At 39.4% G+C, this 25,943-nt stretch overlaps 1 protein-coding gene across 5 annotated transcripts in view; it reads left to right on the top strand.

The window, feature by feature from the left end:
• Positions 1–2,996: 2,996 nt before the first annotated feature.
• Positions 2,997–25,943, top strand: part of LOC114284219 (putative glucan 1,3-beta-glucosidase A) — a 40,838-nt gene continuing 17,891 nt past the window's right edge. The window contains exons 1-8 of one of the 5 annotated variants that reach the window (XM_028227127.2): positions 2,997–3,278; positions 3,569–3,694; positions 3,824–3,939; positions 4,027–4,146; positions 7,909–8,091; positions 20,483–20,641; positions 22,356–22,525; positions 22,611–22,766. In XM_028227127.2, the coding sequence (XP_028082928.2) occupies positions 3,619–3,694; positions 3,824–3,939; positions 4,027–4,146; positions 7,909–8,091; positions 20,483–20,641; positions 22,356–22,525; positions 22,611–22,766 (980 nt within the window). In that variant the 5' untranslated portion in view covers positions 2,997–3,278; positions 3,569–3,618. Of the gene's footprint in view, positions 3,695–3,823; positions 3,940–4,026; positions 4,147–5,966; positions 6,089–7,908; positions 8,092–20,482; positions 20,647–22,355; positions 22,526–22,610; positions 22,767–25,943 lie in introns of those variants that run through there. The other 4 variants (XR_014341242.1, XM_028227129.2, XM_028227128.2 and 1 more) reach the window with 4 other exon arrangements.

Raw genomic sequence — 25,943 nt, 5'->3', positions numbered from 1 at the left:
CTCTGATGCTATCAATCATGTAGGTAATTGGGAGATTGTGTGCCTCACGTATCCATGAGTTGAATAACTCAGTGGTGTTGGAGTACATTTCGCTATAACGTCTGCCATTGTAAATGACAATGTGAAGCAATAGTTAGGTGTATGCTGTTATGGGGTAGTGGGTGTGTGAACATGAGTTGTATGAAGAAATTTATCAGTAAAGCCAAATATGCATACTGGAAGAATGTATTTTCCTAATGTTGTGGGTGCGCAGTTTTAAGAAATTGGGTTGCAACCACACGTCATGATTTGTGGAATTGTTCAACCTTCTAGTTGAATGCGTCGACGGTTGGTGCGTGCGCGCAATGACATAGTTTGCTGATCAGACCAGCACGGTACATGCTGTTGGAATAACGTAACCTGTCCTTCAAGTTTTGTTATAGATGTTGGAGGCAGAAAGCATGTTTCCCATTAAGGAATACAGTAGGCATCGCTTTAAGTAAACCCGTATTCCAATCTAAAATGAACGTGAGTGGTCTGGCCTCGTTGACCACCTGGACAAGATGTTAAAGGAACCAGGCTCAGTTCGTGGTATTTTTAGAGTCAACCACTACGTATGCAAGTGGAAATAAACCTACCAAACACAAAGTGTGTGTGTTAATCATTTAGTGTTGAGGATGGGGTGTGAGTGGCATGTGTTGGGGGTGTGTGGGAGAAATGGGCGTGAGTTTGTAGGCAACTTGTTCAGTTACAAGGTTAGTGGTTTATTGTTAATTGGGCAGCGCGATGGACTGGCCTTGGTTGCCGTCTTTTGTAGTGGCGGCGAGCAAGAATCCTTTGAACTGACCCTTGAGGAATGTGGTGTCCACAAATAATAGCGGATGACAATGTTTGAACTCGTCAATGCAAGCTTTGAATGACATGAAGCATCGGATGAACATGTGTGTGGTCATCGTACTCTATGTTCATGTAGCTTCCGAGGTTGTGTTCCATGACATCGTCACTATACCATTGTAACTGATCGAACGAACTTGAATAGGCACCAAAGAGATCACCCCTAGCTTTCTCGACTCCTAACCACGTGACACGGTAAGTAATGTCCAGACCGTAATCTTGTTTCAAATCAACGATAACTTCAGTGGGGCGTGTGAGCGGCTTGTCACGTACCCATTCGACGATAATGTCCACTACTAATTCCGACCCAACAAGCGGGGTTTTCGAAGTACGAACGGACACTACAAATATGCTCACTGTTCCACTTGTGCAGGTAGAAAAACCCGTTCGCCTCTAACTTCCGGCCATGAACAAACCAGGTACACCTATTTGTTACATGCATTGCGCAAACAACTATTATACGAGCGGAGTCATTTTTCTTGAATTTAAACTGGAACTCACATTCGACAACAAATTTACGTAATACGTTACGGAACTCCAAAACTCTACTTTCAAAATACTGCTCTATGTGAGTGAAACCAGTCGCCCATAGAGTTGAAAGGAACACTTTCTCATTGTGTGTGCAAAAAGCTGGCAGCAAGTCAACCTTGTCATCAAAATCCAAATTGGTTCGTGCCCTTGTCCCGTCCGGAGACGCTGCCCTCGTGTTGGATTGGTCATCACCATGAGGATTGTTTATTTCCCCACGGTGATGTTCAATGATCACGTCAACCATTTGCAAATGGAATGAACGGGCCAGATACACCATGTTCTGCATGTTCACGTTGTTCTGCAGAGAAAAATTGTTGTACCTCGGAATCTTGTAAAACAGCACTACTTCCCCCGATAGTAGCTCATTGTATTTGGTATACACGAAATCGACAAGGTTTGCGAAATTGTATGGTGGTTGCAGTTCGTATGCAACATTGATGGAGTGGTAACAACATAGAAGCATGAAAAAGGATTCCATATGTAAGAGAAACCATGCAGTTGTTAACAAATACGACTATGTATGTGTCAGATAATGCGTGCCCTTAACATTAAACGTATTTTAACAGTGTTCGTTAAAAAATCGATGAAAACATTACTTTATTGTGTTAGATATGTGATACAGAGATTGAAATCATGTCCCAATCAAACAGTGGTGAATGAACAGTAATGAATGGTAACATATAGATGGTGAACAAATCGCGTCATGGGTTTGTGTTCTCATAGTAACCGAACGATCACACATGACAACACCCTTTTTGACATGTTCGTGCCACACTGATAGAAGTCAGATTTCCTAAAGTATTCACCATTGACATTTAAAAGAAAAGATTGATTCCGGTGTGCAGTAAAACGTGTATACGACGAATACTCAGCCATGGTTCAACAAATGTGACGAACTGTTGAAAACGTGACATACCTGAATACGGCCGACCCTATTGACGGCACTTGTGAAAACCCTCGTCCACTTCACGCACAGAAGTGATGCAAAACCCTCTTCTTCCCCCCTCTGCAATCTTTCGAAACAGAATATCCCCCTCTCCAAAAACGTGTGGTGGCAAATTCCAAAACCACATAAACTTTTCGCAATAAACTAATGAGGGCATATCCGTCCAACCAATATCGTGCTACATTTGAAAAAGGACTTCTTGGTCACAACACTACAAATACTTGGCAATCAAACATGTAGAACGTAGGACCAACTGGTGCAACAGTTCCCAAATGAAGACTTTTTAATAAATTTCTCATAAAATTAAGGAACAATTGCTTACTAGTAGGGCCATCTAAAAAAATTACACTATACATGCAATTTTTTACGTGTAAATCTGATAAGTAGGAAAAAAAAAAAAAAAACTAAAAAAACAAATAAATAAAAAAAGAATGAACTTGCACCAAATAAATTCACCAATAAAGATGGTGTAATTTTCAGGACACGAGGACAAATCAATATCAATATTAAAAATGCTGGCTAAACCAACCCCAAGCCCAAAACAAAAAAAAAGGAAAATTACTTCTGTATCCCCCACCCTTTTCTCTTCATTTTCCCCCAATTCCCCCCCCCCCCCCCCCCCCCCCCCCCCCCCCTCTTTCTCTTTAACGATATGTACTGTACTGGGTCTCTCTATTCCCCACACTACACCGCACCCACAAAGCAAGCTCAGGCTTGAGGCATGAATGAATCAAATCAAACCAAGACAAACATATATTGATAAGGGGTAGAGTGGTGGAACCACCCCTTTACTAGTTTGTCCATCATAAAAGCCCCTTTTTTTCTAACCTTTGTTTACTTAACCAGTCAAGAATCATAGCCCAACCCAAAATCTACCAATCAAAAGCAGCCCTTTCGCTTCATATTCAGCTTTTACATATCCATACGTGTACACACTTTTACCTTCCCTTTCTTGCACCTTGAGAATATTGTTCTTTACTTCTTCTCTGAATTTCTTATTAGTGGGTTTTGTCTTTGTCTACACTCTTAAGGGATTGCCTCAACAATTTAATATTGTAATAAAAGAATAAAATCATCAAGATCTTCAATTCTTTATGGTTGTTTACAATGTTCTATTTGGAATTAATTCAATAATAAGGAAGGAATTACTCAGAAGGGTTCTTGGGAGGATTTGAATAATCTGTCTTTCTATATTGGGTTTCTTGCTTTCCTTTGCAGATGGATAGTTTACTTTTGCTGATCTGATGCAATTGTAGCCTGCATTCTACATGGAACTTGTTCTCTGCAAATGGGTATTTGCATTTCTACTTAGTTGTTTGCTCATCTTCACTGTTGTATGCTCAGGTTAGCTCTATAACTCCATTTTCTTGAATTTCTTGATTGATTCTTGAAAATGCTCTACGTACATTTTGAAAAACTGATACTACATAACCCAATTTGGTTTCTTCATTTTTTTATTTTCTGTGTTTTAAGTGGAGGGAATACATGGAGATTCAAAAGTAAGAGGAGTGAATTTGGGTGGATGGTTGGTAGTGGAAGGCTGGATTAAGCCTTCTCTTTTTGATGGCATTCCCAACGGAGACATGCTTGTGAGTTCTTGCACTCATAATTTGATTGCTAATTGGGATTCTTTCTGAGTTACTGTGACTAAACTATTCATGGAGATTGAAATGTAGGATGGAACATATGTCCAACTCAAATCTGTGACATTGCAGAAGTATGTGAGTGCAGAGAATGGGGGTGGCATGAATGTTACAGTTGACAGAGACATTCCTTCTTCATGGGAAACCTTTACAGTGAGATGCCTAACCAAATTGCTCATTCTTGTGTCTCCTAATCATTTCTTGGTTTTTTATGTGTTGATATCTGTAAAAAATGTTTTTGTTTTCTTTTCTCTTTCAGCATGTTTTATATATATATATATATATATATTTTGTTGCATCACTGCATAGGTATAAAAAATGCAGTGGTACAAATAGAAAATAAATAAATGAAAGTAGTAAATATAATGCTGCATAGATTTAAATTTTGCAACATTCTAATGCACATTTGATTAGAGAATTGGTCCAATATGATGCATATCTTTGTGTATCTATTAGCAGAATGTGCGATTGCTAGCTAAAAGGTGTTTGTGATTAACTTGTTATTAGTACTATTGCAACGATAGTTGTCTGAAAATTAGAATGCAGATCTAGTAAATAGCTTAATCCGAATAAAAAGATTCCCATTCTAAGATAATGACTTTAAAGGGAGGTTTTTGGAAATTTAGGAATATGCACAGTAAATTAGAACTTTAGCAGGTAATGAAATTCAATAATTATCCTCTATTGTCTACTTGTAAAAAAATTCGTAATCTATCCTGACTTACCTGAAAGAAATTGCAGCACTTAGGCAAAACCTCCACAAATATCCAAGTCTTTGTGGGTTTGATGCATTGACTAGCAAGTAAGACCACAATGTGAGTTCAAGTATGATTTAGTTGAAACTGATAATATAGGACTTTTGATATTATAATTCACATTCAATGTATTGCATTTCCTTTAAACCAATTCAAGTGATGCAAGTCTTGTAAATTGGGCCATATTTACCCACGGAGTTTGATATGCACTTTCTTAAGCATAATGTAATAAGGAAATCTAACCTTTAATCTCTCACTGTAGTGGCAGAAGGTTTTGACTGGTCAATCAAGCACATGCTTATTACGATACATGGAAGCATGTGGGATTGTTACTGTTTTGACCTTATAGCAACATGCTATTGAAATAAGTTCTGTTTAGAGAGCTAAAGGCTTCATTAAAAGAGAAGGGGAGAGAGATGTTTTAAGCCATCTCCATGACTGTCTCACTCAAGTGTGGAGCCTTATCCAACTTTTTTGGGGCTTACTACATGGATACAGTCCATCTATTCAACTCTATTTGAGCTTTGTCCAAAAACTTCTTGTCTAAGTTATTTGTAGTGAAAATGAATGAAAGGTGATTTACGCACGCGGTGCTTTAAAAAAAGAAAAAGAAAAAAGGATGAAGTGCTTTTGGTATTTTTAGAAAATTTTGCTATTTAATTTAATCATGTATATGGTTGTGGTTTTCTCATTTACCCTTAAATATCTTGTTATGTTTGCTAGAAGGCCCTGAAGCATGACAATGCCTAGTCACAATATTACCTGGAGGTCTTATTTTATCATTTATGATTGAATGCTATGACAGTGATGTCCTTGCTCATGCGCCAAACAGAGTTTAATAAACTAAAAAGACAGATACATACGCATACTTGATGTAAACCTAGCATCTATGTTGTTGTCTACACAAAGAGCCACATTAAACTGTTAACTTCTTTCAACAGTGGAACTAGTGTGAGTCATGGATGTAGGTAATCTACATCTGTGTGTCGTGCTTTACTTGTTTTTGATTGATTCTTCTTGCTATTGTGTGTGTGTGCATGTGGACTACTCAGTTACTCCCTGACGAATTGGGATGATATTGCTGCTCGTTTGTGGGTGCTCCTCGGATTCTCCAACAAGTGATATCATATCCAACAACAATTATGGGCAGATTATTTTGGTTGAACTGATGTTGGTGGACTTGCACTAAGGCTCTTGATGGAGCAGGAAAAATACATAGGTAACTCTTGTTGGAGCAAGGAAAATCCAGGTGCATGCAGTTAATGTTCTTGCAACATGGTGGCTCCAACATGGTGGCTCCAACATGGTGGCTCTTGATGGAGTGTGTATGGGTGGCCCAGGTTGGACAATAGTGTTGTAAAGTAATAAATTATAATTAAGATGGAGTGGATACAACATATGGTGAACCTGAATCTGCGGATGGTAAATCGAACTCGAGGGGGAAGCTAGGCTAGGCCCGATGTTTGGTTCACACTTGAGGGAAAGTTTGTTGGAACATGTGTGAAGGTAGAGTCCCACATAAAATAAAAATCAAAAAGAGTGAGACTTAATATACATTAGATGGTTTTATTTACAGGTGTATGTGGGTTGGTATGGTATGGGTGGTTTGGGGAAAATAATCTCAACCAAACCACCTCTTCAATGGGTTGACAATTTCTTAACCCACTGCCATCAACCCGCCACCCACATAGCCTCAAAACTGGTGGGTAGGCAGGTTTGTATGAACACATTCTAAAGTCATAAGCCTTATACTGTAATTGTGACGTTACATATCAAAATAAAAGAAATGCTTAATTATATACCTGTGTTCAAGAAACTTTGCCAACAGTTTAGAATCGAAGCATGTAATGAACTTTCGTAAACTTGAATGTTTATGGTCTAAGGTAAATAATAAAACAAAAATGATGAGCTGATAAGGGCGGAGGTAGGGCTGTAGGGGCATGGGCAATGAGAGGGGTATGGGAGAGAGGGAAGATGGAGGAGGTGGTGGTGGCTGGTAATGACTGTGAGAGGTAATGATAGGGAGTATTGGGGTGGCCACAATAAGAATTGAGAGATTTAGAAGCAGAGATGAACGTTAGAAAATTAGAAAATCTGTTTAGGGTTGAAGTGTTTAATATATTTATATAAATACTGGATGGTCGGTCGTATATTTGAGCAAGTTGGAGATACTAAATCTCACACAATTGAACATTCACAAATTTAGTGTGTATCCTGAGAACCTAACCTGCCAAAACTCTCAAAATGGAGGTGGCAGATCTGGTTGGCTCATGTTGGCTGATAGTTTGGATGGGTAGGCAAGTTTCTTGCATACCCCTACTCACCACTTGTAGGTTTTAGCTTTTAAGTGGATATGAGTTTAAACAATGTATGTTGGCCCCTAGTGTCAAGGGTGTGGATTCTGGGGTTTTTCCTCGATGGATTGGGGCCGATGTTATTGCACATTCATGGGCTTCCCCCTATTTTTCCAGCCCATGGGACACATGTATAATACAATACAAACACGTTGATATGATATTTTGAAAAAAAAAAAAGGACATGACACAGTAGGGATAATACAACAAATAAATATATATGTATTTATATGTACACATGAAATAAGTATTTGTTCATTTTTTATATTACAATACATTTTTATTTTATTATATGAACATAGTAAGAAATTTTTTCACATTCTTCATATTGGAAAAGAAGTGTGAAATTAAGTGCTAACACCTATTTTAGAAAAGTTCTATTCATAAATAAATTGCAAGTTTTGGATTTTATGACTACTCAAACTAAAAAGTCTAAAAATGAGGGATTAATAGGTATATACATCCACAATATTTTTATTTTATTGTATTGTTGCCCAAGTTATTTTCTCAAACTTGCAATGTGTTTCATGCTCATCTAAGCATTGAACACGTCACCTGAGTTTCCAAGGTGTGTCCAGTTCTAAACAAATTCAAAAGAATAATACGAAACATTTTGGTGCTTGTCCAACATGTGTCCCAGATTGTCTGGCGAGTGTTGGTGCTTAACACGTGTCAGCCGCATACACAACACTTTCTTATAAGCATTCAGGCTTCCTAGTTCATATATTTAGGTGTCACTATATGACATTTTAAAGTAACTGTGTTATGTATGGAGATTGTTTATTGATTAACGTCTTTTCCTGCAGTTATGGAGAGTATCTGAGTCAGAATTCCAGTTTCGCACCTCTCAAGGCCAATTTCTGACATGTGATGGCGATGGGGGATCTGTCTCTTCGATAGCAGAATCACCATCAAGAACCGAAACATTTTATGTTGAAAGAAATAATAACAGAGTTCACCTCAAGCTTAATAGTGGGACCTATCTTCAGGTATGATTTCTTGTCCATTTTAGTTTTATGACTAGGAAAAGCTCTAATGCCTGACTTACATAGTTATTTGAGGTAGTATTGCAATTGCATGTTTGCTCTACGGTTGATCATTGAAAGTGCAGAGTGAAGCACTTTTAACTACCTATCATTCCTAGCCTTTGTTTTAATTCATAAATATGGCTGGATACCAATGGTGATATGTTTGGTTTGTTTGGCTTCAGCTGCCACGGTAATGCTCAGATTTTTGAGCACAAAAATGGAAGTTTGAGCATAAAGGCAGCCACTTTGTTCAAATAATTCTAAAATTTAGCAACCACCATTGGCAGCATGAATTTCTTCGGAGTTACATGGTAATTGTTCTGTGAAACAATGTGATAAAGGTTGAGCAGCCAGTAATATTGACAGGTTCTGTCAATCTATGATAATTTCAAGAATAGATTTGGAATATTTTGTAGATGAATTTGATTCCTGGAATCTAAGTTAAGCAATTTATGCAATGGTACAAGTAACTTAATAATTATGCAAGACAATGATGGGCGATTCGTAAATTGTTTCATTATGTGTTAACAAATGCATGTAGTATGCTTGGTGAGAATGATTGTTTCATTCTTTATTTGTTATTAGTTTGAGCGAATTACACTAATGGTCCCTATAGTTTGGGGCTTGTGTCACTTTGGTCCTTGACTTTTTAATTGTGACACATTTGACTTTGAATTTTGAATATTATTCTAATAAGGACAATTGAAAATACGATTGCTCAATTTCAAGGAAAAAGTCATCAATTTGATAAAATATATACTAATTTGAAAAAAAAAAATGTCAAAAAAATATTTTTAAATTTTTAAAAATTATTTCTACTCACCAAAGATAAAATTATGTAAAATTGATAAAATTTTTAAACATTTATTTAATTTTTTTTTACCAAATTAATTTTTGTTATCTGTTTGGCTGATGATCATGCAATGGGTGGTTGTTTTTATTTTCATTAAATTAGTTTCTATTTTTCCGAAAGTCAAATATGGCGACAACTTTGATACCATTATTAAACTAGTTCATTAAATAAAAAATTCAAAACTAAAAGCATTTCATATATTAAATGTATTGATTACATATTAAAAGTCTAAACAACCACCTATTACATGATTATCATCCAAACACGTAATAAAAATTAATTTGGTAAAATAAATAAATATGTAAAAGATTTATCAATTTTACATAATTTTATCTTTGGTGGGCAGCAATAATTTTTAAAATCTCACAAATATTTTTGACATTTATTTTTGTCAAATTAGTTTATATTTTATCAAATTGACGACTTTGCCCTTCAAATTGAGCAATGGTATCTTCAATTGTCTTTATTTGGAACCAGATTCAAGATTCAAAATTCAAGATCAAATATGTTATAATAAAAAAGTCAGGAACTAAAGTAACACGAGCCCCAAACTATAAGAACTATTAATGTAATTCACCCTATTAGTTTTTTAAAGTTTGGCTTAAGCTGTGAACTTGTTAAACGTCCAGAATAACTGTGCCACCTGCTTGTGCACTGTTGACATGTGATATATGTTAGAATAAATGTTAGAATATGAAATAATATTGTATATATTTTATTCTTATTTGATTTTATTTTCCCTTAATTGATATAATGGGCTAGTCCATAAATTATGCCCGATGGCACTCCTGTAATTACGCATTATTATCAATATAAAAGGGGATGAGGTCCCACTCATTCCCTATCTTTTTTTCTTCTCTAAACTTACATGGTATTAGAGCCATGCCCTAGCCATCTCTCCTTCTTTGCCACCCATCACCACCACTTGCCTCATCTCTCCTTCTTACCATACGACACATCCTTGTAACTCCTCCTAGCCACCTGACAGCCTTCCAGCCACCCGACAGCCTCTTCCCTTCTTCCTCTACGCCTGACAGCCTCCTCCAGCCCTACTTAGGCCTTGGTCTCCCCCCGACACCCCCAGTCTTCCCTTTCTTTTCCCTCGGCAGGCCCCTTCAGCCACTATCGAGGGCCCCCAGGTGGCCGACCAATCTCCTTGCTGGTCTGGTCGAGTTCAGCAGCCCTTCTAGGGTAGCCTGAGTTCGTTTCTTCCTTTTTGGGATCTTCTGGTGATGAAAAACTTAAAAAAAAAAAGAAAAAAGAAAGGGGGTTTATATTGAGTTCTTAATTCTCTATGCTTCCATAGTGACCGTTGTGCTTGTTCTTCCACTATCATATTCCGAGTTTGTGATTAGCATTGTGTTCGAGGAGTAATTAGTAGTCTCCATGGTAGATTTGACTAGTGAATCTACTACTTCTCAGCCATCTCAGGGCTAGAGTTCTGTTATTCCTTCTACTATGATTGATAACCTCAACCTTGGCTGTAAAATCACCACCTCTCCATTCAATAGTCAAAATTACCTAGCGTGGTCTCAGAGTCTGACTGTTTTCTTGAAGAGCAGAAGGAAGATGGGATATGTTGATGGGAGGGGACAGGCACCCAGTACCACATACCTCGTTATGATCAGTGGGAGATCACCAATTCTCTGATTATGGGCTGGTTGATACATTCTATGGTACCGGAGATTGGAGAGGGCTACTTGTCTATTGACACTGCCTAGGATATTTGGGAAGCAGTAACTACTACTTACTCCAGGAAGGGGAACTTCTCCTAGGCTTTCCGGTTACGTCGCTCCATTAAAAGGTCGGTACAAGGTGAGATGATTATCCTCCAGTATTTTACTTTTCTTAGTAAGGAGTGGAAGTGACTCGATCACCTTCAGGATTACAAGCTTGTCTGTACCACTGATTCTGCTGGTTATCGGAAGTTTGTGGAGCAAGAGTGGGTCTTCAAGTTCTTGGAAAGCCTGAATGTGGAGTATGATCCAGTTCGGAGTAGCGTACTTAGCATGGTCGTGTTAGCATATTATATTAAGTGTTAGCATATTATATTAGCCGAAAGGTACACTAGGGTCTGTCTGTAATCATTTTATGCACTCAGGGATAGCACTCAGGGATCATCTTGTAATTGCCTTTCTTGTAAACCCTAATCTTCATTTATAAATAGGGGGTGATATTCTATCATTCCCCAAGCTGGTTACCCAAGCTTCATGGTATCAGAGCTACACCTCTAGGGTTAGGGTTCAAAACATACCTAGTTGGATCATCTGCTGGGTTGATCTCCTCCAGCCGTCCTCTGTCGTCTTCGTCTTCGTCTGCTTCGTCTTCGTCCCTCAGCTCGTCTGCCTCGTCTTCGTCTCCTCAGCTCGTCTTCGTCTTCGTCTCAGCTCCTCAGCTCGTCGATCTCCTCCAGCCGTCATCGCCCTCGTTGTCCTCATCTCTCTGTCGTCTTCGTCACTCTGGTATCTCACACCCTTGATATATATATAAATATAACCTGATATATATATTTATATATAAATACATGTATACATAAATAAATCAATATATATATATATATATTTAAAAAAAAAAAAAAAAAAATGGTTTCTTAATTTTGTTATGTCTTTATAGTAGTCATTGTGCCTGTTATCTCACTACCACCTTTCGGGTTTGTGATTGCCACTAGTTTTGTTGCGGGTTCGGTAGTATTGTATCCATGACAGATTCCACCAGTGTGTCCCCTTCTTCTCAAACACCAAAGAGTGAGAGTCCCATTCTACCTACTACCATGACTGAGAACCCCAACCCTAGTCTGAAAATCACCACCTCTCTATTTAATGGTCAGAACTACCTAGCATGGTCTCAAAGTTTGACTTTATTTTTGAAAAGCAGAGGGAAGATGGGGTATGTTGATGGCAGGATACAGGCACCTAGTACCACTGACTCAGGTTATGACCAATGGGAGATTACCAACTCTTTGATTATGAGTTGGCTTATCCATTCGATGGTTCCAGAACTTGGTAAGGGCTACTTGTCTATGGAGACTGCCCAGGACGTTTGGGAGGCTGTGGCTGTTACCTATTCCTGCAAAGGAAATTTTTCACAGGCATTTGAGTTGCGCCGCTCTATTGAGAGCTCACTTCAAGGGGAGCAGACTGTTCTTCAGTACTTCACTTTCCTCACTAACGGCTGGAAACGCCTTGACCACCTGGAAGACTATAAGCCCGTTTGCCCTACTGATTCTATCAGGTACAAAAAGTTCATCGCACGGGAACGGGTCGTTAAATTTTTGGCCGGCCTAAATGTGGACTATGATCCAGTTAGGGGTCGAGTTCTGAGTATGGATACTCTTCCTTCACTTCAGGAGGCATTTGCCTATGTACAAAATGAGGAGAGTCGCCGGTCTGCTATGATGTCCCCTGTCTCTACTGACCGTTCCGCATTACTGTCTACTCCTCGAGATAGCCTCAGCCTGCCTCCTCCGTCTGTTACTAAGGAGTCTGTATTCTGTGATTATTGCAAGAAGCCGCGGCATACTCGTGAGACGTGTTGGAAGCTTCATGGGACTCCATCTGGGGGTTGAGGTGATCGGTCTGGTTCTCGAAGAGGTCGGTCAGGCCAATCTAGAGGACGTGGTTCCTATTCCCGGGCTCATCAGTCTAGTGCCGTTGATACCCTTGATTCTAATTCTACTTCTGTTACCCAAGCTTCTGATACTGAGCTAGAGGATGCTTTGCACCAATTGTTGGACCGCCGATCTTCTACTGCTCTCAATACCGCTTCCTCGTCCTTTGCCCGCTCAGGTAACTTAGCATCTTCTCCTTGTGCTTTCCTGTGTCATACATCCTTGCCTTGGATTATTGATTCTGGTGCCTCAGATCATATGTCTGGCTCCTCTGATCTTTTCTCTGTCTATAAGCCCTCTTCAGGTCAGGACAAAGTTAGGATTGCCGATGGTACTGTTTCTTCCATTTCTGGAAAAGGTTTAGTCCAAGTCACTCCTACCATACATCTATCTTCTGTTCTCCATGTTTCCAAGTTTTCTGTTAATCTGTTATCCTTAAGTCGTCTTACCCAAGATTTGAATTGTAGTGTGACGTTTTTTCCTGATCATTGTCTTTTTCAGGACCTTGTCAAGGGGAGGACAATTGGCAGTGGTAGTGCAGAAAATGGTCTCTACTTCCTAGATCAACCGGACAAACTTGCTTATTCTTCCATCACGTCTTCTACTACCCTCGCTGATTTATGGCTGCGGCATTGACGTCTTGGGCATCCCTCATTTCATTTACTTAAGCATTTATTTCCTTCTAATTTCGCAAATCATCATGTGTCTGACTTTCTTTGTGAGTCTTGTCAGCTTGGAAAACAACATAGAGCTTCTTTTGCTCCCAGTTTGAATAAAAGCTTCGTTCCTTTTTCATTAATACATTCTGATGTTTGGGGTCCCTCTCGTGTTCTGTCTGTGAAAGGTCATCGCTGGTTTGTTACATTTATTGATGATTTTTCTCGTGCTACTTGGGTGTATCTCATGAAAGATAAGAGTGAGGTTTTCTCTGTGTTTCGCATTTTTCATAAGATGATTTGTACTCAGTTTGGGGCCACTATCAAAATATTTCGTTCTGATAATGGCGGAGAATACATAGATTCTGGGTTAGGACAATATTTCTCTACTCATGGCATTATCCATCAGACCTCTTGCACCAATACCCCTCAACAAAATGGGGTGGCCGAACGCAAGAATCGGCATCTTCTTGACATGGCTCGGTGCATGTGTTTTTTTATGAATGTGCCTCGGCCCTATTGGGGCGACGCTGTTCTCACCGCTGCCCATCTTATTAATCGTCTCCCTACCCAGGTCTTGGACAAAAAGGCTCCGCTTCACGTCCTCCTCGGTTCTCCGTCCTTGTTTTCTATTCCTCCCAAAATATTTGGTTGTGTCTGTTTTGTCCATAATCACTCTCTCTCTCGTGGCTCGTGGTAAGTTGGACCCTCGCTCCCTCAAGTGTGTTTTCCTTGGTTACTCTTCTACTCAAAAGGGGTATAAATGTTACCACCCTTCTTCTCGTAAGTGGTTTGTGTCCATGGATGTAACTTTCTTTGAATCCCAGTCCTATTTCTTGTCCTCTCCGGTGTCACCGTCCTCATTTCCGGGGGAGCCTTGGTGTGAAGTGAGTCCTGTGCCTCCTATGGTGGAACCAGTTGTTCTTGCACCACCCTCTACTACTGTGCTTCCTATGGTGGAACCAGTTGTTCTTGCACCCCCCTCTTCTACTGGGACTATAGAACCCACTGTCACTAAGAATATGGACGGGCATGTTTATGTCCGGGACATAGACAGAAAACAAGTTAACTGGATACACGGGACCGGTTCTGCTACCCCACTGCCATCTCCTGCTTCTGATGAGAGTCGAGGTAACTTTGAATCTCTCGAGTCCATTGATCTTGATGTTCCTATTGCCAAGAGGAAGGGTGTGAGATCTTGTACTCAACATCCTATCTCACAGTTTGTATCATACTCTCATTTGTCATCCTCATATAGAGCGTTTGTGTCCAATATTTCCTCTGTTAGCATTCCTAACCATTTTCAGGATGCTCTTGCTACCTCTGAATGGAAACTAGCCATGATTGAGGAAATGAAAGCACTTAGGAAGAATGGCACTTGGGAATTGACTGAGTTACCTACGGGCAAACGACCTGTGGGATGTAAATGGGTATATACTGTGAAACACAAAGCAGATGGGTCTATTGAGCGTTACAAGGCAAGACTTGTGGCAAAAGGGTTTACTCAGACATATGGCATTGATTATCAGGAGACCTTCGCACCCGTGGCAAAAATGAATTCAATCAGAGTACTTCTCTCTCTAGCAGCTAATCTAGATTGGCCGCTTTATCAGTTTGATGTCAAGAATGCTTTTCTCCATGGTGACCTCGAAGAAGAAGTATATATGGACATTCCTCCGGGTTTTGAGGATCATCAAACAGAAGGCAAAGTATGCAAACTTCGGAAGTCATTATATGGTCTCAAACAGTCTCCAAGGGCTTGGTTTGAGAGATTCACTCAGGCTATGTTTAAATATGGCTTCAAACAAAGTCAGGCAGATCACACATTGTTTGTGAAACATTCCTCACACGGTAAGACTACAGCACTTATTGTTTATGTAGATGACATAGTTCTTACAGGCAATGATAGTGGGGAAATACCTCTGTTGAAGAAATATTTAGCTAAAGAGTTTGAAATCAAAGACTTGGGCAGCTTGAAGTATTTTCTGGGAATTGAAGTTGCTCGCTCTAAGGATGGGATATTTATCTCACAGAGAAAATATGTGCTTGACCTGTTGAAGGAAACTGGGATGCTTGGCTGCAAGGCATGTGCCACCCCCCTGGAACCCAATCAGAAATTAGGGGATGATGAAGGAGGAGAAGTTGTGGATAGGGGGAGCTATCAACGATTAGTGGGTAAGCTCATTTACCTATCTCACTCCCGTCCTGATATTGCTGTTGCTGTCAGTATAGTTAGTCAGTTTATGCATGCTCCTTATCAGATTCACCTTGAGGCTGTCATGAGAATCTTGAGGTATTTGAAGTCTGCTCCGGTAAGGGTCTGTATTTTTCAAAGTATGATCATCTTCGCGTAGAAGTCTATACAGATGCTGACTGGGCTGGGTCAGTAACTGATAGGAGATCAACTTCAGGGTATTGCACATTTGTTGGCGGCAACCTAGTTACTTGGAGGAGTAAGAAACAGAATGTGGTTGCCAGGTCAAGCGCAGAAGCTGAGTTTAGAGCTATGGCACAAGGTGTGTGTGAACTTTTATGGATCAAATTATTGTTGCGTGATCTAGGTATTGATCAGACGGACTCCATGCGGTTATACTGTGATAATAAGGCCGCCATCAACATCGCTCACAATCCAGTTCAACATGACAGGACTAAACATGTTGAGATTGATCGCCACTTCATTAAGGAGAAACTCACTAGTGGTACCATTTGTACTCCCTTTGTCCAGTCTGGTGAACAACTTGCTGACATTCTCACCAAGGGGATTGGGAATAAACCATTTCATGACATATTAGGCAAGCTGGGCATGAGAGATATCTTCGCACCAGCTTGAGGGGGAGTGTTAGCATATTATATTAAGTGTTAGCATATTATATTAGCCGAAAGGTACACTAGGGTCTGTCTGTAATCATTTTATGCACTCAGGGATAGCACTCAGGGATCATCTTGTAATTGCCTTTCTTGTAAACCCTAATCTTCATTTATAAATAGGGGGTGATATTCTATCATTCCCCAAGCTGGTTACCCAAGCTTCAGGTCGTGCTTCCTTCTCTCCAGTAAGCCTTTGCTTTTGTGCAAAATGAGGAGAGTCATTGCTCTGCTATGTTTCCTTCAGCCACTATTGATTGCTCTGCCTTGGTTTCTGCACCCCTTCGAGATGGAGAGCGTGTGACTTGTGGTTCTCGTCCTTCCTTTGAGAAGGATAATCTTTTTTGTGACTACTGCATAGACATTGACACACACGAGAGACTTGTTGGAAGTTGCATGGTACACCTTCTGGTGGCCGAGGAGACCGTCCTGGTCCTCAAGGGAGTAGGTTTGGTCAGTCTAGAGGCCGAGGGGCCAATACTTGGGCACATCTTTCTGACATGATTGAGCCACTACCTTCATTTTCAGTTGTCTCACCGACTGCTGATGTTTCGGGGTTATCTGCTTCGGAGTTTGAGATTGCTCTTCACCACTTGCTAGACCGTCGAGCCTTTACTTCTGCCACATATGCGTCATCTTTTTCCTTTGCCAATTCAGGTAACTTGGCTTCCTTCACATGTGTATTGCTATCTTATACGACTGTGCCATGGATTATTGATTCTGGTGCTTCAAACCATATGTCTGATTCCTTTAATTTGTTCTCAGAGTATAACCCCTCCTTAGGTTAGGAAAAAGTACATATTGCTGATGGTACTATTTTGTTTGTGTTAGGAAAATGTTTAATTCATGCCGCCTCTTCCCTTCCTTTACCCTCTTTACTCCATGTTTCCAATTCTAATGTTAATCTTTTATCTTTGAATTGTATTACCCGTGATATGAATTGTAGCGTGACGTTTTTTTCCTGATCATTGTCTGTTTCAGGATCTTATCATGAGGAAGAGGATTGGTAATGGTAGAAAGGAATATGGTTTCTACATTCTGGATCAGACAGACAACCGGCTCATTTATCTATTCAATTATCATCCACCAAGGAAGACTTTTGGCTGTGGCACTGTCGCTTAGGACATCCCTCCTTTTTACTACTTAAGCATTTATTTTTTTCTGTTTTTGAGAAAAATAATGTGTCTGATTTTCAATGTGCATCATGTCAACTTGGAAAACAACACAAAGTTTCTTTTGCTCTTTCTATTAATAAAAGTTCAGTTCCATTTTCTTTGATTCATTCTGATGTATGGGGTTCCTCACATTTTGTGTCTTTATAATATAAAAAATGGTTTGTTACTTTCATAGATGACTGTTCTATGGCCACTTAAGTATATCTGATGAAAGATAAAAATGAGGCGTTTTTTGTGTTTCAAAACTTTCATAAAATGGTTTGCACTCAGTTTAGGGCAGTTGTAAAAATTCTGCGTCCTGATAATGGGTGGGGGGGGGGAGATATTGACTCTGGTCTTGCCAGTTATTTCGCCACTCATGGAATTATTCATCAAACTTCATGCACTAATAACCCTCAACAAAATGGTGTTACAGAACGGAAAGATCGCCATCTCCTTGATGTGGCCCATTGTCTATCCTTTAAACTGCGTGTTCCTCGATCCTATTGGGGAGAAGCTGTTCTCACTACTGCTTATTTGATTAATCGTCTTCTTACCCAAATCCTTCAAAAACAAGCACCTCTTCAAGTTTTGTTCAGGTCCATATCTTCTGGGTTCTCCATTTGAATGTATTTGTTTTGCCATAATCATTCACCCACTCGTGGTAAATTGGATCCTAAGTCTCTTAAATGTGTTTTCCTGGATTACTCTGCCACTCAAAAAGGCTATAATGTTATCATCCTCCATCTCGCAAATGATTTGTCTCCAAGGATGTCACTTTCTTTGAGTCTCAGTCTTAAGTCCTCTGCTGTGTCACAGTCATCCCTTCAAGGGGAGCCTTGGTATGAAGAGATTCTTGTTCCACTACCTCTAGTGGTTGAATAGATAGAGGATGTTGAGCCAACAATTGTTGTGGAAAAGGAAGAAGGCAAAGTTTATGTCAGGGACAAAGATAGACAGAAAGTAACCTGGATGCAAGACACTACTTCTAATCCTTTATTGCCAACTTCTTCTCCGGATAAGTGTCCAGAGTCATTCGCCTCTCCTAAGAGTCCAGGTAATTCTGATCTTAATGTTTCTATTCCTGAGTTTTTAGATCTTGATGTTTCTATTGCTAATAGGAAGGGGGTTAAGTTATGTACTTAGCATCCTATTTCTAATCATGTCTCATATTCTAATATATCTCCTTCATATAAAGCCATTCTTTCTAAAATTTCGTTTGTGAGTTTGCCTAACAATTTCCAGGATGCTCTGTCTATTCCAGAGTGGAAACATGCCATGATGGAGGAAACGTGAGCTCTTAGCAAGAATGGCACTTAGGAGTTAGTGGAGTTACTTAGAGGCAAAAATCCAGTTGGTTGTAAGTCGGTGTATACTGTAAAACATAAAGCAGATGGTTCCATAGAATAGTACAAAGCAAGATTGATTGCTAAGGGCTTCACTCAGACTTATGGGGTTGCTAAGATGAACTCTGTGAGAATACTGCTCTCCCTTGCAGCAAATTTGGATTGGTCACTTTATCAGTTTGATGTGAAGAATGCCTTCCTTCATGGAGATCTCGAAGAAGAGGTTTATATGGATATTACCCCTGGATTCAAAGATGCTAAATCCAAGGGTAAAGTGTGCAAGTTCCGAAAGTCACTTTATAGACTAAAGCAATTTCCTAGGACTTGGTTTGAAAGGTTTGCTTAAGCTATGTTGAGATATGGGTTCAAGCAGAGTCAAGCTGATCATACCTTATTTGTCGAACACTCCTCACTTGGTAGGACTACAGCCTTAATTATCTATGTTGATGATATTGTTCTGACAGGGTATAATGTTGAAGAGATATCTCAGTTGAAGCAGTACCTAGCCAAGGAGTTTGAAATCAAGGACTTGGACACTTTGAAGTACTTTCTGGGAATTGAAGTAGCTAGATCCAAGGATGGTATCTTCATATGCCAGATGAAGTATGTACTTAACTTGTTATAGGAGACTGGGATGCTTGGAGGCAAATTATGTGACACACCTCTAGAACTGGGTCAGAAGTTAAGTGAAGATCAAGGGTGAGAGCCAATGGATAGGGGAAGATACCAAATATTAGTACGGAAGCTTATATACTTATCTCCCTCACGTCCAGACATTTCCATTGTGGTAAGTATGGTTAGCCAGTTTATGCATGCTCCTAGAGCTACCTACTTAGAGGCAATTATGAGAATTTTGAGATACTTGAAACCTTCTCTAGAAAAGGGCCTCTATTTCTCAAAACATGGTCATCTTAGTGTGGAGGCTTTTACTGATGCAGATTGGGCTGGATCAGTCACTGATAGACGATCAACTTCTAGGTATTGCACATTTGTTGGAGGCAACCTGGTCACTTGGCACAGTAAGAAATAGAATGTGGTTGCTAGATCCAGTGTAGAGGCAGAATTCAGGATTATGACCCAGGCTGTATGCAAATTGTTATGGATTAGACTATTGTTGAGAAACTTGGGGATTCATCAAACTGATTCCATGAGGCTGTACTGTGACCACAAGGTGGCTATCAACATAGCTCATAATCCGGTTCAGCATTACAGAACCAATCACGCGGAGATTGATAGACACTTCATCAAGGAAAAGCTCACTAGTGGCATCATATGCACTCCATTTGTGAATACTAGTGATCAAATGGCGGATGTTCTTACTAAAGGAATAGGGAATAAACCATTTCATGGCATTCTCATCAAGCTCGACATGAGAAATATCTCCACACCAGTTTGAGGTGGAGTGTTAGAATAGGAAATAATATTGCTTATATTTTATTCTTATTTGATTTTGTTTTCCCTTGATTGATGTAATGGGCTGGCCCATAATTTATGCCTGATGGCACTCCTGTAATTACGCATTATTATCAATATAAAAGGGGATGAGGTCTCACTCATTCCTTATCTCTTTCTCTTCTCTAAACTTACAATATACTTGTAGACCCATAATCTGTTGAGCTGGCATTTGTGATTATCTCATTGTTAAAAGGGGAAATTAGTGAAAAGTCCTACTGAATGGTTTTGTTTTATCATAAATCCTATTGAAAGTTTATTAACCCATGTAGTCCCACCTATATAGAATATTAGGAGATGAAGCCCCATTAATGTTAACAATTTTTAATGGCTGTTTTACCCTTGTTAAAATGCATACTTATTAAAAATGAAATTATTCAACAGTAAAACATGATAATTTTGGTGCTTTTCTTGTTTAGGCTTCAATGGCAAACCAACTCACAGCAGACTATCCATCGACGCCAGGATGGGATGATAATGCAGCCACATTTGAATTGATGATTGTAGCAAATAACTTGCATGGAGATTTCCAGCTTGCTAATGGATACCGCCATGATAAGGCAAAAGAAGTTCTGAAGGTAAGGTAATTTATTGTCCTGTAGGGGCATAAAATTGGTCCGACACAGGCCCAGTTGCCCATCTGCAAAAAATATGCCTGCCTGTCCCATTTTCCCCAAGGACCTGAGGCCTAGGGTCAAGCATGGGCCTGGGTCTGTGGGCTTTTCTATTTAAATTTTTTTTTAGTGTAAATTACAAATTTACAATTTATATTAATTATCTAGTTTCTAATTTATTGATTTTTAGTGTTAATTTGTATACCTTGTTTTATGTTAATTTTATTAGTCAATACTTGGAGTGAACATTTTCATTACCAAGGTTCAATTATTAATAAGACTTGAGAGGTTGAGAATGATGTGATCTATAGAAGCAAAATAGGTTGGCTCAAGTGAAGGAGTGCTTATAATATATAATATGGATACCAACAAAATTGGAAGGAAAATTTTATAGAACAGATACAAGGCTAAGGAATTGGGATTTTTTATAGGATAGAATGTTGGGGAACTAATAAACAACACGTTGATAAAATGAATGTAGTTGAGATGATGATGTGTACAGCTCTCGGTTCTTGAGAATGTTGTTGAGGGATTCGGCGGCGGCGGCTAAAGAGCTGCTCAAAAGCTTGACGAATAGGTAAAAAAGCCCTAACTTTTTTCTTAGTAAATAAATATATTTACTAAAAAAAATATTCATGAAATGGTAGAAGTAGCACCAATCAAAGACAAGTTGAGAGAGAACAAGATTGTTTGGTCATGTACAATGAAGACCGGTAGACATAACGGTAAGGAAGAGTGATAGGAACATTGTGAACAGAAATGTGAGGAGGAGGGAAAGACCTAAACTGACCTGGGATATGATATTAAAAAATGATATGTTATTCAATTTAACTGAGCATATATCCTTTGACAAAGCGGAATAGCAAAAAGGATTCATATAATCGACCTTACTTGATTGGGACACACGGTTTAGTTTAGTTTGGTTATTACTTATTAATTAGGTGCCATTTAGTAACATTTCTAGTTTACTGTTTTTTGTTTATAGAAAACATTAGACATTTTTATGTTTATTTTTGGTAAAAATTAAGAGAAGAACATGTTTGGTACGCATATTTTAAAAACTTGTTTTGAAAACAAGTGAGAGGGGTGGTGGTCGAAGGAGGGTGTTGATGGTGGGAGATGGTGGCCAGAGGTGGTTTTCAACAAGAGGTAGTTGCTGCTAGTGGGAAGTGGTTGGTGAGTATGTGCTGGTGGTCAGAGATCGTTATTGGACACTGGTGGGAGGTGGTTGCTTGCTGTGAGAGGGGTTGTTGGAGGAGGTCACAGGGGATGGTGGGCGGAGCTGGGGGTGGCTGGTGGTAAGATTCTGATAACAGAGGTGTATAGCATGCCTATGTTGGAAGATATTTTTTATATACAAAAGCCTCTTGATTTTACAAGCATTAACGACAAGTTTTCTTGAGGATGTCGTGAGCAACCAACTCCTAGTCTCTCAGGAGTAGTGAGTCCATCATCTCTATTCACATATACTAGGAGATGATATTTTATTTTGCATGTATTTGTGATTTTCTTTGGTATCCTTACCATGTTACAATTTTTAATATTATCTTCCCCATCCCTTGGCTAAGAAAAGTGGAGTTTTTGGGTATCGTTTTCTAACATTTGGAAGAAAGAACAACAATATTGATTTATCCTATTCAGTAGTTGTTTATTTAATTTATATGATTGGACATTCCAGAAGCATCGAAACAGCTTTATCACTGTGGAAGACTTCGATTTTCTGTACAGACATGGTATAAATGCTGTGAGAATTCCTGTTGGCTGGTGGATAGCTTTTGATCCTAATCCTCCGGCTCCTTTCATTGGTGGTTGTTTGGAAGCTCTTGATAATGCATTCACATGGGCACAGTAGGTCTTGCCTTGATATATTTCCCTCTTGCTTGGTGCCTAGATGTGTATTTCCTTTTAAGCCCTACTTGAAATTTTGATGCAGAGCCTACAGCATAAAGTGTATAATTGACCTTCATGCGGCTTTGGGCTCCCAAAATGGGATGGAACACAGTGCTAGTAGAGATGGCTCAACAGGCTGGCCTACATCTCCAGATTACATCTCAAAAACGTTGGACGTTATAGAATTCCTAGCTTCCAGGTAATATCCTGGACAAGTTTTTGAATGGTCAGGTTTACTTGGAATAGAGTATTAGACTTACCTGATTGCACGTGTCTTCTTGACAGTCAATTTATTATTATAAGAGACTTTTAATGATTGCTGTCGGAGGAGGGGAAAAAGAAAACTTTGGTACTAACTCTTTAGGTGCATGTGTTGCAGATGACCAATAAGAGCTGTGTAGTCATCTTGCCCACAATGAGTGCTGGCTTTGATGTTGGGCGCTGTACATGTTGCCTTGACTTGTAGATGAAGCTTGCTCTTATTGGTCATATGTATTACTTGCACCTAAAGAAATGTAGCTAAGTCTATTCCGTTTTTGAATATGGCATTAAATAAAACAACAAAAATACAAACCCACCCTTATCAGAATTTATATAGAAAAAGAAATCAATGGCTCAGATTCATTTCACATGTGGACCCCATACTTCATTAATTCAATCTCCAGCACATAAACACATTCAGGGTAAATTTAGAGTCCGTAAGGGTGGATTCCTAGCATTTTTCTAAATAAAATGCTTGTGCTTCAGCTCTGCTGCCATTTCAGAACTCCATTAAGTAAAATGGTTTTATTATGCACCAATGTTTGTAAAACTATAATTTAAGGCAATTCTGTGCAATACACAAATGCTCTATTTGGTTCACTGGAAGGACATGGAATAGAATGGAATGATTATTCATTAGGCTCTCCTATGGAATGATCATTCCCTTGCAATGGTGAAAGATGATTCTATTTGCAATGTATTCTTCATTATTTTTTAAGTCAACTAAACATGAGAGTTAGAATGTATAATGGAGAAATTTAGGGTTATGGTTTGAGAGGAAGAAAGAGAGAAGAGAGAAAGAGACTGATAATAATATATGGTTTAGAGTTATTGAATTACTCTACACCAGCAAATATATTTATATAAAACCTGACATTACAAAATGACTAGAGTACCCTCAACTTAACTAAATAATAACATAAGAACATATAACTATTCTAACACTCCCCCTCAAGTTGGAGCATAAAGATCAAACTTACCCAGCTTGAAAGATAAGTGATGAAAAGAAGTCCGAGCCAAAGGTTTGGTGAGGATATCACCCAATTGATCTTCAGAACGAACATAAGGAGTCACAAGTTGCTTGCATAGTAAGAGATCTCGAATGAAATGACAATCAACCTTGATATGTTTGGTACGCTTATGAAACACAGGATTATTAGCAATCAATATGGCAACCTGATTATCACAACACATACTCATACGAGTGGGAACAAAAATACCAAAATCCTATAGAAGAGAGTGAACTTATAACATCTTAGAGGCAGTATGAGCTATGGCACGGTACTCGGCCTCGACACTAGAATGAGCAACAACTGCCTGTTTCTTGCTACGCCAAGTAACAAGATACCACTAACAAAGGTATAATAGCCCAAGGTAGAACTTCTATCAATCTTACTGCCAACCCAATCAGCATCACTGAAGTCAATGACAAACAACGAGGAAGACGGACGATAGAGCAAACCCTGACCTGAGGTGCTTTTCAAGTACTGTAAGAAACAACAGACAACATCAAAATGAGGTTGGCGAGGAGCATACATAAATTGACTGACCACACCCACAGTATAGGTAATATCTGGACGAGTGACAGTAAGATATATCAACTTCCCAACAAACCGACAATAACGACCAAGATCAGAAAACAAGGCCACGGTTACGCCATGAAGTTTAACACATGAGTCCATGGGAGTGTCACTAGGACAAGTGCCTAAAATACCAGTTTCAGTGAGAAGATCAAGGACATACTTCCGTTGTGAGAGAAACAAGCCCTGAGATGATTGAGCACCTCAATCTCAAAAAAATACCAAAGATGACCCAAGTCCTTGGTGTGAAATTGTTGACCCAAATACCGCTTTAAATGAGCAATACCAATGGAGTCACTGCCAGAAATGATAATGTCATCCACATTGACAATAAGGATGATACTCCCAGTAGACGAGTGGCGAACAAAAACAAAGTGATCAGAAGCAGAACGGTGGAACCCATATGCAAGCACAATAGCACTAAATCGATCAAATCATGCACGAGGGGATTGCTTGAGACCATACAAGGCCTTCTGTAACCGATAAACGAGATTCTCACGACCGGGAACAACATATCCAAAAGGTTGAGCCATATAGATCTCCTATTAGAGATTGCCATGAAGAAATGCATTCTTGATATCAAGTTGATACAAAGGCCATGATTGACTAACAACAATCGAGAGGAGAATCCGAACAGAGTTAAGGCGAGCCACAAGGGAGAAAGTCTCTAGGTAATCAACACCATAGGTTTGGGTGTAACCTTTGGCCACCAAGCGAGCCGTAAGGCGCTCAACAGATCCATCAGGAAGATACTTGACAATATAAATCCAATGGCAACCGACAATAGGTTTCCCGGAAGGCAAAGGTGTAAATTCCCAAGTCTGATTTTGATGAATAGCACTCATTTCCTCATCCATAGCATGCTTTCAACCCGATATGGACATAGCCTACTGATAAGAACGGGGAATGAAAATTCTAGATAGGCTACAAGCAAAGGAGTGAAATCGAGGAGAAAGACGATCATACGAAACAAAATGAACAATAGAATGTTGAGTGCAAGTACGTTTACCTTTGCGAACAACAATAGGAAGTTTATCAGAGGGAACAGGAGATGCAGGAGCCTCAGACAAAAGAGATGAACAGGCTAGGCCATAAGAAACAATGCGACGAGCTTGGGACCGCTGATAAACCTACAGAGGAAAGGGAGGTAACGGAGCAGGATCTAAATTGGGGTGAGGATTTATACTGGTGGAAGGTGAAAGAGAGGGTGAAGGGACACAAGGCACCGGAAGAGTAGGTGGGGGAGAGGATGGCTCCCCCTCATGACAAGAGAGAAGATCAACGAATAACTGTGTGGGTACTTGTATCAAGCCTAATACGTGGCAAGCCTTGTAGGTGCCACATCACCAAAACCCCACCCACGTGGTAGACCAATAAGGCACCACGCGGGCATGTCGTATACTTAGAAAATATGAGGAAGAAGAACTCCGAAAATATGAGGAAGAAGGAATATATTTCTGTTATATTCAAAACTTCTTATCTTACAAGACCAAATGACACTCCTTATATAGGAGATATTACAAACATCATTATAA

Source organism: Camellia sinensis, chromosome 1, assembly GCF_055761805.1.
Source record: "Camellia sinensis isolate YWXY chromosome 1, ASM5576180v1, whole genome shotgun sequence".
Lineage (NCBI taxonomy): Eukaryota > Viridiplantae > Streptophyta > Magnoliopsida > Ericales > Theaceae > Camellia > Camellia sinensis.
The sequence above is the reverse complement of the archived record's forward strand: the minus strand, read 5'-3'. Positions and strand labels throughout refer to the sequence as shown.